Here is a 17,852-nt window from a genome sequence, read left to right as displayed (position 1 = left end):
AGTACTGATTCACTACATTTATCTTTTCAAAATGGGTATTTGAATCGGGTGACAACATTCTTTATTGTGTTTGTGAGCTCGCATATGTGCGGTCCAATTATTTACCCCAGCCGCGGGAAAACAAGCTATTTATTCCTCCAGCCAGCCGAGCAACCTGTTGTAAATCTCCATTGCAAACTCTCTATATCTCACATTCATGACTCCACGAGCCCTGGAGATTGAGAGGCCTGGACTCTACAAATAAGGTTTCAAAAAGCATTTGAATCAAGTTATTATCAAATACTGTCTCTAAGCAGTGACTGACGATCAATGGATGATCACCTTCTCTATCGATTATGAGGGTAGCCATTAATATTGATTGATGAGTACTTATAATGGAATGATTGATTGTATGTTCACAGAGCAGCTTTGGGCCGATCGATGAGGCTTCTTTTCACTGAATGAGATGGAAGGTCTTTCTCATCATTTTTCAATTGTTCCATCTCTTAAGCTTTTTTTGTCCGCCAGAAAAAAGTTATTGCAGTACATTAAGAGCGCATAATAATTCTGGTGGCATCTGGAATGTCAGTCTCCATTTTTTTTTAATGCATGTTTTCAGATATGAATGCGTGTATGCGTAATACTTGGGGTTTTTAACGTAAATATGTCATATATTTAGACCATTTTTAAATTTGGTATTTGGATCAAATTTGACAGAATTTTACAGAAATTGATGTGCGGAGCCACTTCAAGACATAAATATGTTTTTAAATAGTATTCCACATGACAACACACACACACACACACATGCGCAGTTTTAGGAATATTTAATCGATACATGCATTGTCATCATCCCCAAAAAATACAATATCAACAAACTAAAACTCTTCCCTGTCTGTTTTGATTCTTTCTTCAATTACAATCTGGCAGACCAGGCACAGGAAATGAAATGAAGTCCTGTCTGCACATTAAAAACAATGATGCACCTGATTTATTTACATATACAGGACACCCATGACCCATTCGATCTTTAATGCCAGGTCTGAACAGAGCCTTTCAGATTGTTGAGTTTGAGCCTTAAGCTAAAGGTCCAGATGGAAGCCACGTTAGCATTGACCGTTGTTGTTCTAATGCATTTTGTATTAGCTTTTCTTCTTTTTTTTCTTAATTAGGTGTTAATTTTCTGTTTCTTTTTGTGAATTATCATCACTCTGATCTGTCTTATTACATTTTGTCTTGCTGCTTCCATCTATCCCCTCGTCCCTGTTCATCTGATACACCATTTTCCACCTCTTAGTTGAACTCTCATTTCCACACAAATCAATATTCACACTTTTTAACCAGGCTTTAACCTTATCTTACAACTCTTTTCCTCACCTTCCCCCCCTTATCGTTCTTTTCAGATTTTTCATTTGGTTACTTTTTGGACTTTTCATCTTCATCATACTTGAAATCCAACAAGTAATGAGAATGAGATGAGGCAGAACTCCACAAGGAATAATGGATTTATTACAATAACGCTGTTAGAAATTTCATGTTGCATCTCAAAACACTTGAAGGCAAGCTATGTTCCGTAGTGTATTTGGTTTTATAGCAAAACAGTAAAGGAGAACAAATGATTTATTTGAAATTTTTAAAATATGCAACTACTATTGAAAGTAGATAAACAATGCGGCAGTGCGCATTTGGCACTCACACCTGTTCATTTTATGTATGGCAAAGAAAACATTACAAACAATATCTTAAAGAATATGACAAAATAGCATGAAGATTAAGTGCAGCTGGTGTTCTGGCTGGTCTAAATCTGTGGAGCAGGCCTGGAATCACAGTGTTTTAACTGTAAACAAAACATTAATACATTGCAAGGTTGAGAAGCTTTAGCGATTTGGCTGCTACTTCAGATCAGGCACCTTGCAGGAATCCGAAGAATAAAGTTAATGAAAGTGAGGTCATAATAGTGTGAAATACCATGTTTCCCTCTTGACTCTACTTGCCTCATGGTAGGCACATTTGGATTTGTATGTCCCAACCTTCATCTTGCCTTTGGCCAACTTGATCAGTGTTAATGTCACAGCTAAAAAAAGGCAGCAAATCAGTCCTCCTGGTCATGCGAGTACCCCCTGCCGTAGGAAGCAGCTCCCCTCTGCTTCCACTGGTACTCCAGAAAAAGTGAAGCTAAATTTTTGTCTCTCAGCACTGAGTTGGTCACTGCCTGTATGTGTTTGTCTCAGCACAAATACCGTGAGTTTGCAGGTTTCCATTTAGTTGAATGGGTGAGTGAATCTATAGTAGCTTGGCTGTGTGTTGTGCGAAGGTGATGCATTGATGATTCTTGAGACATATTACTCAGTGTCAGCCCAACTCACCTGTAACCTCAAATGAATAAATACCAAAAACACAACTTTTGACTTATGGAGAACCAAACAGTCTAATCGAGCTGATACGTGAAATGTTGGTAAAGATCTAAAAAGGTAGGCATTGTCATGATTTTCAAAATCTGCTTTCTCTCCAGGCTGCACAGCAGATAATTGAGTTGCAAGAAGCAGCCCAAATTAACGCAGGGCTTCAGCCTGCCAATTTAGGACGCAACACCAGCCTCCATGACATGAAGACTGTGGTAAAAACCTGGAGGAATCGACTGCCCATTGTGTCAGATGACCTGTCCCACTGGAGCAGCATCTTCATGTGGCGCCAGCATCACTACCAAGGTACCACAAACACATTGATAGAACTAGTGGTGCTTTCACTGTTTCAATTAGTGACATTGAAACAGAAATCTAGGGTCCCATGGTAAACAGATGAGAGTCCCCTCTGATATAGTTGCATAGTAAAATGTATAGAGATCACATTTTTGAGGCGATGATAACAACAAAAAGCCATGGATCAATAGGTATTGTTTTTTTTGGCTTCTCTGCTTTCACATCTAGAGGACGCACAGTCTTATGCCAGCTACTTAGGTTTCCAATAGTTTCAGGTCTGGGTCTTCTCTAAAAATGCCATAATGTGCAAATCCCCCTCAGGGTCTCTGTACATTTCCAAATGTCAGCTTGCTAAAGCACTCTCAGGCTTGCTTTCTCTCTCTGCAGGACACAACACACCCTCACTCTGACACAAATACATATTTACCTTGACTGGCAGTCAGCTCTCTCCCATGGTGACTTTGAAACCATTCGGAGAGGCAGACGCCACAAAATGTGACTTCTTGAGCAACTTCAGCTCCTGCCTCTCAATGTGAGACGCTGAAATAATGATTGCGATAGTTCTGCGGCACCATGCCAATAACATCCACTTCATTTATACATGACAGCATTCAGACTTGTGTTAAAGTGAAAAGGAATTTTCTTGATAAAAATCACTGCCATGCCCCATTTACTTTTGAATATATTCTGTGTCCCCAGTGCCCTCACAGCAAAGGCACATCCTCAGTATTCACAATTCTCTGTGTTATTGAGGTCTTGGTTTACTTCCTCAGCAGTGGCACTTGTACAATGAGAAAAGCCAAATTTTTCACTATTGCGTGTGCCTGTCCACAGCCATAGTGACAACGTATGAGACGAATACACAACACGATCCAAACAACAACAATGCCATGCTGGGAGTTCATGCCTCAGCTTCTGCGATCATTCAGTATGGCAAGATAGCGCGCAAACAGGTGAGTGAGCAACACACTGAGAGCACCTCAGTTGCACTAGAAAAACTCTTCAGCTAGGTTTGCTTTGCATTTCAATTGCTTTTGTAAAATCACGCAGGGTTTAGTGAATGTGGCTCTGGACATTCTGAGTCGTATCCACACCATCCCCACGGTGCCCATTGTCGACTGCTTCCAGAAGATCAGACAACAGGTTAAATGTTATTTGCAGCTGGCTGGCGTAATGGGCAAGAATGAATGCATGCAGGTAAGACAAAAACATCCCTCTTTTTGTTGTCATTTTCTTTATTTACTCACCCGCTGTTCTGCCTCCCTGGTCTCAATGGTGTTTTACTGATGGAAAAATGTTACCTGCCAATGAAAACTTCATGGGTAGTTAAAGTATTTCTGTAAGCAAACTTATTTGGTTTAATCCCTGAGCATTTTATGGCAATATATAATACATGTCAGCGTGTTAACGATGTTTGTCATGTTCAACATCCTTCTTGGATTTATTAGCAAGTACATAATTTTTTTATTACAGCTTGCAACTAACTCATTAAATCTTTTATTGGAAAAATTATCAGAGAGTGAGAGAGAGAGCGAGCAAAAATCATTTAGATCGCTACAATCTGTTTATAAAGTGTGATGAAAACATAAGGCAATTTTAGAACTTGCCAGATGGCGCAAACGTTTACAGGAAAGGATTCTAATTGACCTTTCTCTGTTTTCTTTGCCGCTTACAAGTTGATGTAATAATTTTGCAACAGTCTCATTCACAACATGAATTCTGAGCTTGCCAAAACTGCCAGCCATGTGGAGGAAGCAGGGAAAGAGCAAAGTGAAACATAACAAACAGCACTGCAGCAGCCTTTCCGATGCCCTTCAAATTTATATCAAGTTTGCAAGGCTCAGAAATTGCTATTATCCAAGATGTCACAAATATATTACAGCAAATGATAAGACTGGTCGAGGGGCTGCTAAGAATTACCTGTCCTGGAGTAGTTGTCCTTCAGTGAAAGCCTGTTAGGAACACGAGCAGCTTGAATGTTCATCCAAAAAAAAAAGTATTTTATGAATTATTTAAGTAACATTTTCATTCATTTTATTTTTTCACTGTTTAAAGTTAATACTTGAAGTACTTTTTTTTTTAATTCAGTGTTTATATAAATCATTCATATAATTAAATAAAGAAACCTGCCATATAAAAACACTTCAAATTGAAATTAACTTTGAAATAACTCAGTTCTTAGAGGAAAAATGAATTAGATATATTCAGTGTGCAATAAGGCACCTGGGTTGATTTCTTAGCTGTTGTAGTTAGAGGTAGTTTGAGTGCAAAAAGTAGTGAGAGCAAGAAGTGTTTGGGGTAGCTTTAGGTGACATGTTGAAGCAGTGAGAGTGTAACTCAGGAGCTTCCTCTTAAGCCCACGGAGTACTCTGATTAATAGAAGCAGCTCTGCACACCACAAGTCATTAAAAGTGCCAGTAGACACTCCTCTCTCTCTCTCTCTCTCTCTTTTCTCTCTCCTATCTCGTCTTCGGTGCTTCTGTCTCTCTCTCCTGCTACACATCGTTTGTCACAGCAGTACACAGGGTACACCTAATCAGAGGCTCTCCGTAATGGATGTTTAGCTCCCTTAACACCTCTTTTCTTACTTGGTAATGAACACCGAGCAGTTTGTTTGTTTTTCACCTGTGACTATGGCCCTGTTTTACAGAGGATGTCATGGTGTCCTGTTCGCGACGCCTCAGTGACACTTCTTTCACCACTGTTTTGCTTGAAGCTAAGCCCCAGGTCGTTCTCTTCTTTATCTATTAGGGCTTGGAGGTGATCGAGTCGACCAACCTGAAGTACTTCACCAAGGAGATGACGGCTGAATTCTATGCTCTCAAGGGCATGTTCCTGGCTCAGATCAACAAGTATGACCCCCAACTGTCAGATCTTTAACTACATTACCAAGATTGCCTCTTTGCTTCCAACTTTAAATTTGTTTCTTTCACCTTTTGGTCTTTGAACTTCGAAGCTTCTGTGGTTATTTCTTTCTGTGCCTGTCTTTCCTTCATTCATGATCAGACTGTATCAGTGCTCCCTGAAGTCTGTGTAGTCCTCTTATTTTAGTCATATTATGTCTGCACCTTTTGGCCTCCAGCTGACGACCCTCTGAGATTGTGTAACTCTGTAACCCCCGTGACATAGCTGAGATGTTTATATACATCTGAGTCATCAGCTCGTGTCAATGTTGTGGTTTTGGTTTCAGGGGTTGCCAGTGGAGCAACGCCCCATCAGCCTTCAGCCCCACCTTTTTGCCTGTCATCTTTGACACAACATGGTGTCCTGAGGGGTGAAAGACGAGTTGAGGAAGGCTTATTAAATGTATATGGAGCTCAATAATTAACTTGAGGCAATTTGCAGGAATCTCTGGGATCAGCAGAACCTGCTTCTACCTCAGCAGGGTTTATTGCAATCATTAAGTTTCCCCCTAACTGGGGGAGAATTAACCACTGAAAGGGGGGGAGGGGTATTGTGTGTGTGTGTGTGTGTGTGTGTGTGTGTGTGTGTGTGCGCGCGCGCATGCATGTGTGTGTGCATGCATGTGTGTGTGCGTGCGTGCGCTTGCGATCATGTGTTGTCATGAGGATTTGGGGATCATTCAATTAAGTGGGTGTCAAGATATGACAGTCCGTTGGGTGCCTGGGCTCCTGTTGAGCTGAGCAGTAGAAACTGTAAATGTACTTTAACACTAGCAGAGTGTCTGAGGCAACCCCATTAAATATTACTGAAGGGTCGTCGGCTCTGACTCCCAGAGCAATCAAACTCCCATTTCTTAATCACATGCCAAAATGCCTTTTATAATAACACATTTTAATTGATTGGCTTGGGAGACATTTCATTGTATTTACGTGGGGAAGTAGTTTTGGAAACACTCCTAAAGTAGAGATCCATTTACCAAGTGAAGCTCACAAAGATATTTTTCATTGACAGGCTGGTCTGCTTGTTTTGACTGCAGGATTGCACGTGGTGGGGTGGCTCATATCTCTTATTTATTAATCAAAGACTGCATGCCAGTGAGTGGTTAGAAGCTGTTTAGCACGGTGAGAACAGGCAATTATTCAGAATACATTTCCTAGTCTCTGCTGTTGGGATTCCTGCCAGATTTCACCTGTTTTGTTTTGTTGTTTTTTTTTCTTCCTTGTGTGCCACTTGAGTATCTAAATCGAGCAGGGAAAGTGTGACTTTTAAGATTGTGAGACAAAAAAATGAAATCCCAAGGATTCTCAAGTTTATCAGCCGGCAGATTTCTCTAAGCTCTTGCGGTGCTCTTCACGGTCAATGTATTTGTGTACAGATAAATACTGCCATTACTGTGAGTTTTTTTACCTCACTGAGGCACTGTCATTTGTGATAAAGTAGGGCTATGTTAAGCTCATGTCTCACCCAGTATTAAATACATTGATCTGCACAGTATGAGAGGGTTGGGTTCAACTCATATCGCACCATAGTAAAAGGCCTGAACACTTGGTGACATTAATTCATGCTGGGTTAAATGCTTGCTCCATAATGCCAATGGGAAAGGCCTTGAAGATTACAGCAAATGAAAAATGGTGCTTATTAATGTATAGTATATAATTCAGAATATGATCATCATAATCTGTTTCTTGCACACTCAATCTCTCTTTCCTTTGCCCCTTCAACCCCCATGCTGCACCAGTACTGCATCCATCTTTTTGAGACCTTCACCCCCAACCCCCACGCTCTTCAGTGTCCCTCCATATTTCTGTCTGTCTGTTGCTTTCACTCATCTTGTTTGCTCTCCTTCCCCCTCCAGGTCAGAGGAGGCCAACAAGGCCTTTTCAGCAGCTGTACAGATGCATGATGTCCTGGTGAAGGCCTGGGCAATGTGGGGGGACTACCTCGAGAACATTTTCGTCAAGGACCGCCAGCTTCACTTGGGAGTCTCTGCCATTACTTGTTACCTCCATGCCTGTCGCCACCAAAATGAGAGCAAGTCTCGCAAGTACCTAGCAAAGGTGATAAAGTGGAAGGTGTCATTTGTGTGTGAAACTGAGCGTGAAGCAAAAGACTTGTATCAGAAATATCATTGCTGCTATTTAACTGTCTCGTTCTAGCTTGCTGGAGATTATAAATGCATTTTCGTTCTGAAATTATCACATTAGTAGCTCTCGTTCAGCGCCATCAGTAGCTTCACTAAGGTTTTTTTTTTTTATACATAAGGTCATGGTTAATTCCCTAGTTTCCAGACCCCATCCAACCCATACATTATTGGTGTTGATGAGACAAAATGCATTTTATTCCACTTTCAGCCTCTTCCACAGTTACAAGCAGAGAGTAGTAATTTGATCGATTACGGCCCAGCAGTAGTCAGTGTGGATGAGTTTTCCAGATCAATGGTGGAGTGAATCCTCTTACACAGGTGCTAACGGACTAATGGCCTCCCCTGGCACTCCAATCTCACAACCCTCCACATGGACCAACCTTTTTCCAACAGTTAGACCAAACAGTTTAGTAAACCATGCATGGGAGGCGAGAAGATGGACTCCTTGCTAACAAGTATCCAGCCTATTTACTCAGGCACACTCGTCTCAGCTTCTTCACTGCCATGCCATTCCATTCAGAGGTTAGCGTTGATACTACAGAGAGAGACCCCCCCCCCCCTTCTCTTTTGATGGATGAGACCTGCTTGGCTCCACACTTAACTCCAATAGACAGCTGTGTGTACATCAATCTGTGTCAGGAAATTGAGGTAACGTGAAATTAAATAAGAAATTAAAGTCAAATTATGGCGCTCCTGGAACTGCCCCATGATATAAAGTGGCTACAGGCAACAGTTTTGCATAATATACATTCATGAAAAATGAAAAATTGGGTGGAAAGATTAGACCATCACTATTTGGACTGGTTCCTGAGAATCCTAACCATAACATTCTGCCTGCCAGTGGGTACAAGTCAGCAGGGAAGTTAATAGAACAATTTACAGCAAGAAGAACAAAAAGGATAGTAACTTAATTTACAGATGAAGAAGTTGTTGGTAGCAATGTGTCATGATTTTTGAATATGGATGAAGTATTAGAAAATCTAAGAATTCTGTGACTATTTTTGATGTCGTGTTTTTTAGTTTTTTGCTGCCCCATGAGAGTCTCCTGGAGCGGCAAGATGGCTGCACCTGGTCACTGTGTTTGTTTACTACAAAGTTGATGTATTTTATAGCTTATATTGTAGTTTATCAGCGGACAGCACAATAAAGCTGTCTTCAGATAAATAATTTTCCATGTCTGTTGTAAGACATCGGAATAAGTAAACGTTCAGAAACAGCAATGCTACATATTAACTAGCATTCATAACCTTATGTTACCACTGGTTAGCTTTTTTTGTACAGAAGTGCTGTAAGTCTTGATTTGATCACAGCAACATCGCCTTACAAAATCAACAAATGCTTGGTTGATCTGTGTGGCATCCACAAGTAAAACAATCGCTTAAAAGAAAAGGCCCCATAGAGAGACAAAGCAAAGGTGACAAATAGGAGTGAAAGAGCTAAGAGCTTTGAAGAACTTTCAGATGGATATTCAGTTGGCATGCTTTCTACTATATTAATAAGTAACACAACCTACCTACCTACCTACTAGTCTGCCTTTATCAGAGCACTGACATTAGGGTTTCTTGTTCAAAACCCCTTAAGTACTGGTTTGTTGAACATTGTTAACTGTCTGTAGCAGCTTGAAAGGACTCTTTCATGGCCCATATTTTGCTAGGTTTCATGAAAACCTTCCTGGTGCATTTTGTGTTATCCTGTTACCAGACAAACAAACAAATCAATCACACAACTCTTGTTGAGGAGCTAATCAACTGGAGTTTTTCTTAACCCAGAGACAAAAAAACCTGTTACCTCATGCTGTATAAACTATAAACAGTATGGTTTTGCCCAGTCAGCGTTAGCATTGGGTGACATTATTAATTGTCTTTCCTAATAATGGCTTCCGCTTGCTTCACATGCCAATTACATGTATTCCCTGTGACGCCCCGGTGTTGTGCTGCCAAGCTGAGTTGGCAGTGCACTATCCTGATGGATGAAGCGAGTTCACCAGTCATTATCAGTAATTATACACAGTCTGTGTAACCTGGTTGGCTCACCCAAGGAGGCGGGGATGGGGGGCTCTTGAGTGGTTAATGTTTTCATCATAATGTAGATGCACACATGAGCATGCCATGGGAGGAGAGATCAGCTCCTACCTTGGCTCAGCTTTGATGATGGTAAGGATTGCCAAGATGTACTTAATTGCTCTGTGGCCCCCTTCCTGCTATGAACACAAGCCAGGGAAGCAGCAAGTCTGATTAATGATAAAGACCATGCCTCTTGCTGTCTTCCAGAAGTTACCTTATTGTAAGATTTATTGAATATCATGTGATAGTCTTGGTGGAATGACAAGACTGTTGCATTTCTCTGTTTATGTTGTTTTCTTGCCTGTCTATCCTCGTGCCTTTTTCTCACTTCATCTCTGTTTTCTAACATCTTTAGGTGTTGTGGCTTCTCAGCTTCGATGATAAGAACACCCTGGCAGACGCAGTGGACAAGTACTGCATCGGAGTCCCACCAATCCAGTGGTTGGCATGGATACCACAGCTGCTGACCTGTTTAGTTGGTTCAGAAGGCAAACCTCTGCTCAACCTAATAAGCCAGGTATGATAGTCCCAACCCTGTTGCCAGAAGTGTATCCGTTTGTGTGCCAAAGCCAAAAATCCTCTTGGTCCCAACATTTTATCACTGAAAACTGGTCAAATGGCCACTGTGCATATTGTCTGACAATTAAGAGAATGTGTGAAAGGCGGCATTACCCCCTCCCAGCATTCCCCTTTTTGCTCTACTTTAAAATGTCGTCTTCTCCAATTTCAAACCTGGATGTCATTGATCATACAGGTTTTTCTTTACTTTCTCCATCTATTCAGGGCAAAACATCTGGCTGCTGTGTTAGTGCTCATGCACGTCTTTCTAATCAAGATAAATTAACTGCATTCACGCCAAAGTGGCCCCTCTCCTGCATTCTATTTACCAAATTAAGCATTCCGATTCTTTCACTTCCCCTTTTAAAGCAATTTATTGGCTTTCACTAGTCGCTCGGGGAATTGGTTTTTAAATTATTTGTTCAAGAAATGATTATAAAGTTAATATTGTGCGCATCCGCACTGCAGGAACAGAGCAAGTAATTAAAGCGAGGACTAATTTGCTTTGCTTAATGGGGTATTATTTCTGCACAATTTAAAGAGGGTGATCTTCAAAGAGTAGTGTGCTATGACAAAAAGCCGAGCAGGAATATTGTATGAGGGGAAAGTCTGGAGACGGATAAAGAGGGAAGAGACATGTTTTGAAATACAAGTGGGCAGCGTGAGAGTTGAGTGTCCAGAATAATGTGCATCATCTCAGATGGCTGCTTGTTAAGCCCATTAACAATCCTTTGCAAAAGTGAGCTGCTCAGTACTATGTAAAGTTAAATCAACAGTAAAAGTAACAGCTTAGACCATAGTATATACCATAGTGCATTACTTACTTGTTTATAGAACTTAAACAATATTAAGGGTTCACATTGCTGAGAAAAACCTGGAAGAGTCATGGAATTTGAAAGTGCCAGGCCTGTTAATTTTTTTGTTTGTTTGTTTTTTTAATTAGGTTTTTTTTTTTCAACACAGCCAGACGGTTTGGAAAAGTTACAGATTCAAATGAGTGTGTATGAGGTTCAGTAAAGAGTTGCATCAAATCAGCTAAATTATGAATATTAGTTAAATGTATGTTGGTGAAGTTTGACATGAAATCCTCTATTTATTTTGCGTGTGTAAACCAATGTTTCAAGGACTCAATGGTCTTAAAAAAAATTCCTATAAGGTTTAGAAAAGTCATGGAATTTATTGGTAGTAATGTGTATGAACCTTGAGTACTGTAGTTCTAGGATTCACTGTCATTTGATAGGTATACCAACAGGTGTTGGTCTGGTCAGTTTGGCCAGGACATAATGACTTGAGGGTAAAATACTGATGCTTTTTCTTCGTCCTATTTTTATGTAAAGACAGAATCACATTTTAATGCATGGCAAGCTTTATCTCTGTCGCTTTCCTGAATTATTTAGAGTTTCTCTGCGGCAGCGGGATGTTTAAAAAACGTCTGCTGAAATATTGATGAAGGTGAGGAGAAGAGCGCCTGGGGGCAGGCGGGAAGATGAATCAGAAGTTAACAGTGAATCTCAACAGCCCACATCACATGCTCCCACCTTCCCTCTCTGCCTCTTCCTTGTCTACTGTTCGCCCTCTTCCCCTCTGCCCTCCTCAGCTTCACCCAAATCTGACATTTCTGATCTTCCCATTAGCGTACTGATCTCTGGTTCCTCCTCTTCCTCTCTGCCTTCCTTCCTCTTTCATCTTTAATGCTGCTCTTAGCTGCCACTTGGAACTCTCTCTCCTCCTATTTGCCCTGACTCTGGTCTTTCACTTCTCCTCTCAGAATTGGATTTTTCATCTTAATTTATCTTGTGAAAATGACCAAAAAAAATTACATATACTTCATATATACTTAAAATTAACAGTATATAAGAGACCGTGGGTAAACCATTGCAGTGTACAGCATACATACAGGATTTAGATGTGTTGCTGAGGCTCTTTGTACTGGAGGCAATTTACAGTTGCAGCACTTTTGACCCAAACAAGCAGCTTAAGACCTTTGGTGGTAAATTGGTGACCGGTTCCATGGATGCTCACCATTGAGGGGATAGAATATGTATTCACAGCTATACTTAAATGTTATGATATTCTATATAGTCCCTGGGCTTTACCTCCTTTCTCTCCTCTATCACCTATTCTTAGTCCCCTATGATCACAGTTTTGTCAAGGGGTTGAGGTAGCAGGTCCTTGCGTGCCTTATAGCCAATCTCAGCCTATTAAATTATGCTGAAAGACCTCGAAGAACCTTGTTTGGTCACATGTTTTACACCACTGCTACAGAGTTCACCACAGCAAGTAGTCAGACTACCCCCCACATTATAAACACAATTCAAACGTTCATTTCAAATGTTCTGCACATCAAAAAATAACTATTTGCTAACTTTGGTTGTGAAAAAAAAAGGCTGTGGGTAGAATTTGTTTTACCTCAGCTCACGGTGTAGAATATGCGAGAGCTTTGTCACAGATCATGTTCTACCTTTAGGCACCCGCTTTATGCAGTCACAGTGATAGCCAAAGGAGACACACACACACACACACACACACACACACACACACACACACACACACACACACACACACACACACACACACACACACACACACACACAGGTTTCAGGTTGAGTCGAGTGCTCTCATTCAGATGGTGATTCCTTTACAGTTTCTGTGTGTGATTTGTCACAGTGGGTGCCCTCTTATGTATAAGAATGGCGTATGTTGTAGAGCAGGTACAGCATTCACAGAAAGGGGGTGTTTTGAGTATTTGTGCGAAGCCTTTTCTACACAATTGTGATGTAATTTGTTGTCTTTTTCAGTGTATTTTAGCAAATGGTTCGTGTTAGTTTTTTCTACTCGTATAGAAGAGGGAGGAAAGGAAAGTGAGAGATGAAATATTGGTGGTTTGCCATTTTCTGGAACGTCTTGTTGTTTCTGTATTTCCAGTAGGTGACTGCCTCTGATGATTAAGCCGTTTAAGCACACTGGAAGTGCTAGTTTGTGAATCCTTCTGGAATGGATAACTGACATGTCATATACTGTCACAGAATCAAGCGAGTCGCATACAATAGTTCTTCAGATCATATAATAATATGCTGAGAAAAATTTCAAATCAAAGAATCACAAATGCCAACCTTTTTTATTTACAGTATTTACTTTATCCTTGGTATGATATATTATCAAGAATTGCAGTACCTAACTTGAATATTAAAGGGGCCGTATTATGAAAAACTCACTTTTTCAGTGCATATATAGTTGTATCTCTGATATGCCTTGACACACAAACTGTGAATTAAGAAAACCCCGTCATGTTGATGTGGGCTGGCCTGTTATGTAGTTTTATAATTCAATGAGCTGTTGAGATTTAATGCCCCCGAACGCATCGCAAAGGACTTCATTGAAATTGATAACAGGCGTTTTCATGTTGTGCTGGGACAGGAGCCCAAACTGTGTGTTTCTGAAGCAAAGACAAAAGTAGCTGGGAACATGCTCTGTTGAGCCGTAGCTACGAGATATTTGAACCAAAAACAAACAAAAAAACCATGCTAATGTTGGTCAATTAACCATCAAAATGAATGTATTAAACTCCAGCTGCATAGTTAACTCATCCTACCTGCACAACAAACTGACCTGAAACAGCAATGAATTATACAGCAAATATGTCCCTGAAGTATTTCTATCAAAGAAATTGTACTTCCCTAAGTTTGAGGTGAAATTTCTTTGTTTTTAAAACTTGAAATCTCTTATGTACTGACTTCAACCATTAAACCCTCAAATGTTGTCAGTGACTTTTCTTCAAAGTCTTGAGGGCAATTTCATCATCAGTCACACTCACTTTTGTATTTCAGCCATGACGTCTTTCCTTAACTCTCCTGACTCCGAGCTTCAAACGCTCCCACTGTTACAGCAGAGGTCCCTGGCTGTATCAGTCTGATCTTGCTCTGACACTTTCACACACAGTATATCTCTCTCTCTCTCTCTCTCTCCTCCCCTCCACAACCCCCACCCCACCCCACCTCTGTCTACCTCCTCTCTTGCTCCTTTGCAGTCCTAAGGGGGAGTCTTTGAAATGTAATCTATGACCCTCTTTTATCTGTTAGGTGGGACGAGTGTACCCCCAGGCAGTCTACTTCCCGATTCGCACCCTTTACCTGACACTCAAGATCGAGCAGAGGGAGCGCTACAAAAGTGGTAAGTAAACATGGCTGGCTTGCCCCTGAACCACACACTGATCATGAAATGCTTCTTTATGTTGATAGCATGCTCAGTTATTAAGTTTAAAAAGGGGTGTGTGTGTGTGCGTGAAGGGGTGTGTGTGTGTGCGTGCGTGTGTGTGTACGGTGCATATGGGTGTTTGTGTGACGTCATGTGGAAAACTAAGTTTCCGCTAACTGAGAGAGAGTTAACCACTGAGTGGATCGATCTGTCTGTCTGTCTGTCTGTCTGTCTGTCTGTCGATCAATCTATCTATCGATCGATTTTCTTCTTTTAACATCTACACTTCTCCCTCAGATGCATCCGGACAGCAACAGCCCACTTCAGTGGGGGCCCAGTCTCACTCTGGAGCATCCGACCCAGGGCCTATCAGAGCCACAGCCCCAATGTGGCGCTGCAGTCGGATCATGCACATGCAGCGGGAACTACACCCTACCCTACTGTCCTCACTTGAGGGCATTGTGGACCAGATGGTTTGGTTCAGAGAGAACTGGCATGAAGAGGTGAGAAGAACAAAGGTGCTGCTTCTGTGGGTGCCTGACTTTGCTCTCATGTGTGTTTGTTTTGAGTGTATCAGATGGTGAGAAAATAATACAGCTGGCTGTGAGAGCATTCATGCATATGTGCCAGTGTGTGAAAGCTAGTTTGTGCTTACATTCTGACGATGTGTGGGCCACCCAACCTTGTCAACCAGATGAATACACTTCGGTTGATCCTGACTTGTTTTGAGCCACACATCACATCTGCAAGACAGCAGTGTAGTCAGACAATGAGGCACACACAGGCCCAAATTGAGACTTTTTTCACCATATTTTAGGAATAATGGATTTAACCCATGAACATTAATATAGAGTAGATTTTCCCCTTGAATTTTTTTTTTATTTAGGTTCTGCTTCTTTCTCAATTGTCTCCACTAATCCTGTTGATGGCCTGCCATTAGTATCCAAACAAAAAATTGGGTGCTGCTGATTTTAGCTGGGCTTGGGTCCAAGGTAGCATCCACGCAAGGTAGCTTTGGAGGGGGAGGCTGGGAGGAAAAGAGGCAGTGGGAGCAGTGAAGAGGGAGACAGGTGATGGATGGATGCAGTGAGCGTGTAGGACGGGGTAAGGGATTTAGAGCTTGAACAGAGAGAGAGAGAGTTTGTGCGTGCGTGTGTGTCTGTGTGTGTGTGTATCTCTGTGATAATCTGTGGTGCTCTTGGGCACTCAGCAGCAGCTGCAGGCACTGTGCTTCATTTCACTGGGCAAGCAGGGGGCAGAGGCATGCAACGCTATCATCATCCTCCCCCTCTCTTGCTCTGATGACTATATGACATCACATGGATACACCTTTGCTTCCTGCACCTGCACTTATGTGTTTTCATATCATAAACTTTAAAATTTGTTCATTGAACAAAAATCTGACTGAGCAAATGCTTTTAGAATGAAATCATTTGGATCAGAGCAGACATCTCCTCTCTAATTAATCATAATATAAACACTCTTCTTTCTCTCTGCAGGTCTTGAGGCAGCTCCAGCAGGGCCTGGCTAAATGCTACTCAGTGGCCTTTGAAAAGAGTGGCGCGGTATCTGACGCCAAGATCACGCCACACACACTAAACTTTGTCAAGAAGCTGGTCAGCACCTTCGGTGTTGGTTTGGAGAATGTCTCCAATGTTTCCACCATGTTCTCAAGCGCTGCCTCTGAATCACTAGCCCGTCGTGCCCAGGCCACAGCCCAGGACCCTGTATTCCAGAAGATGAAGGGACAGTTCACAACAGGTTGGTTGTCTTTCACCAATACTAGTTTCTGTTTTATGTAGATGTAAAACTATACAGTGAAGACTGAAAGAAAAATGTGTTGAGAAGACCTTTTATCGTGATATTTGAAAAATGTGTCCTCTTTTCTCCCCTTTAAAATGATGTGATTTTAATTTGATTTCATGGCTGACAACCCGGTTAACTCTCAGCATCACTGCTTAATCCAAGTGCATCTTAACATGTAGGATTTTGAAGACCTAAAATACACAGCATTTGTTTTTCAGGCAGCTAACAAACTGGTTTGTGAGTATTTGAGTATATGTATCAAGTGGACAGGTAGTGAAATGTACACCACCTCCACTTTCTTCTACCCTACATCTCTGCATGATAATAGTTCAGGCAATGGGAGCTGTGTTCATGTAATGTCTTCAGCAGTTAGGTGAGGCAGCTATAGAGACTAGACATGTCCTGATCTGCCCCAAGGCTGAGTATCAAGGCGAATCTGGCTTATTTTAAAGGATCATATCTCATCGTTCTCCTTTATCGCTACCTACCTACCACAAATTTGCTTGGACTCCGGCTCGAACTCTTATTGCAGCTTTTCCTTTTTAGCTGACTATGCCTTTCTGTATGGAAGGGCATAAAAACTTTTCACTGATTTATTTTGACCTTGTGAGCCATTTCATGACAAAAGAATAATGCAAAAGTAGTTGTAGATTCTGCCTCGGAGTTTGCGTTCGTAATGGGACACTTTGCCCCAAAACTGGGTTTTCCTTTCTGTCTTGTGGTCACTTCTTTGCAGTTGCAGGATGTAGGAAGGACCAGATACATATTTCTATCTTGAAACGAATAGTGCTCCATGGCCAACCACAAACAGCGAAACTGTCTCAAAACAAACTCTCAGGCACATTCAGTATAATCCACATCTTTATCCATCTGTATGCTCAGTAATCCACAAACACTTTGATTTGTTCTTGATGAAGAACGTCAATATTGACCAAAATTATTCAAATGGTTATGATTTATGCAGCAGCCCTAATGCAAATAGATGCGTATCTGATCAGATGGCAGTGGGACAATAATAACGGGTTCTGTTAAATTGGTGTGGACACTGGTGCTGCTCATATCAATGTTTCCAGCACAAACTGCGCCGTCACTGGCAGCAGCTGGAGCATCAGGTTTCAGCAGTGTAATTAAGGCTCCCAGATGATTTGGTTCCAGGCAGGGGTGTAGGCTGGTGACTGGTCAGAAATAAGTCTGTGTTTATTTCATCATGTGTGCACACGCCCACATGGCTTCTAATTAGATACAGGTCAGCTGCATGCTAGAGTGTATGTAGCGTCTGTCTTCAATATCACAAGTTTGTATTCATGTGAAAATTCCTAGTTGCCTATTTTGTACTTCCAATCTATTCTCTGAGGTGTTGTACGCCGTTGTGACATCAGAGATTAGGAATTGGAAGGGAGACAGTTGTCTGATCTAACCCTCATTTTTTTGAGTCATATTTCAAAACAAACATTCTGTCATATCCATGTTGATGCTTGTAAGGCAGCAGTGAAGCCTGCAGTCATT

General features: G+C 41.4%; 1 protein-coding gene across 2 annotated transcripts in view; it reads left to right on the top strand.

Moving 5' to 3' along the window:
* The window catches only part of trrap (transformation/transcription domain-associated protein), an 82,908-nt gene that overhangs the window by 52,873 nt on the left and 12,183 nt on the right, over nucleotides 1-17,852 (top strand). For both annotated transcript variants that reach the window (XM_086194888.1, XM_086194887.1), the window contains 9 exons: nucleotides 2,492-2,687; nucleotides 3,513-3,631; nucleotides 3,729-3,875; nucleotides 5,430-5,530; nucleotides 7,438-7,639; nucleotides 10,144-10,305; nucleotides 14,426-14,516; nucleotides 14,838-15,043; nucleotides 16,040-16,301. In XM_086194888.1, coding sequence (XP_086051014.1) covers nucleotides 2,492-2,687; nucleotides 3,513-3,631; nucleotides 3,729-3,875; nucleotides 5,430-5,530; nucleotides 7,438-7,639; nucleotides 10,144-10,305; nucleotides 14,426-14,516; nucleotides 14,838-15,043; nucleotides 16,040-16,301 — 1,486 coding nt within the window. The remainder of the gene's footprint in view (nucleotides 1-2,491; nucleotides 2,688-3,512; nucleotides 3,632-3,728; nucleotides 3,876-5,429; nucleotides 5,531-7,437; nucleotides 7,640-10,143; nucleotides 10,306-14,425; nucleotides 14,517-14,837; nucleotides 15,044-16,039; nucleotides 16,302-17,852) is intronic.

This window comes from Aulostomus chinensis, chromosome 23 (assembly GCF_037954235.1).
Source record: "Aulostomus chinensis isolate RoL2024-O1b breed Wild chromosome 23, RoL_Achi_v1.0, whole genome shotgun sequence".
Taxonomy (NCBI): Eukaryota; Metazoa; Chordata; class Actinopteri; order Syngnathiformes; family Aulostomidae; genus Aulostomus; species Aulostomus chinensis.
The sequence above is the reverse complement of the archived record's forward strand: the minus strand, read 5'-3'. Positions and strand labels throughout refer to the sequence as shown.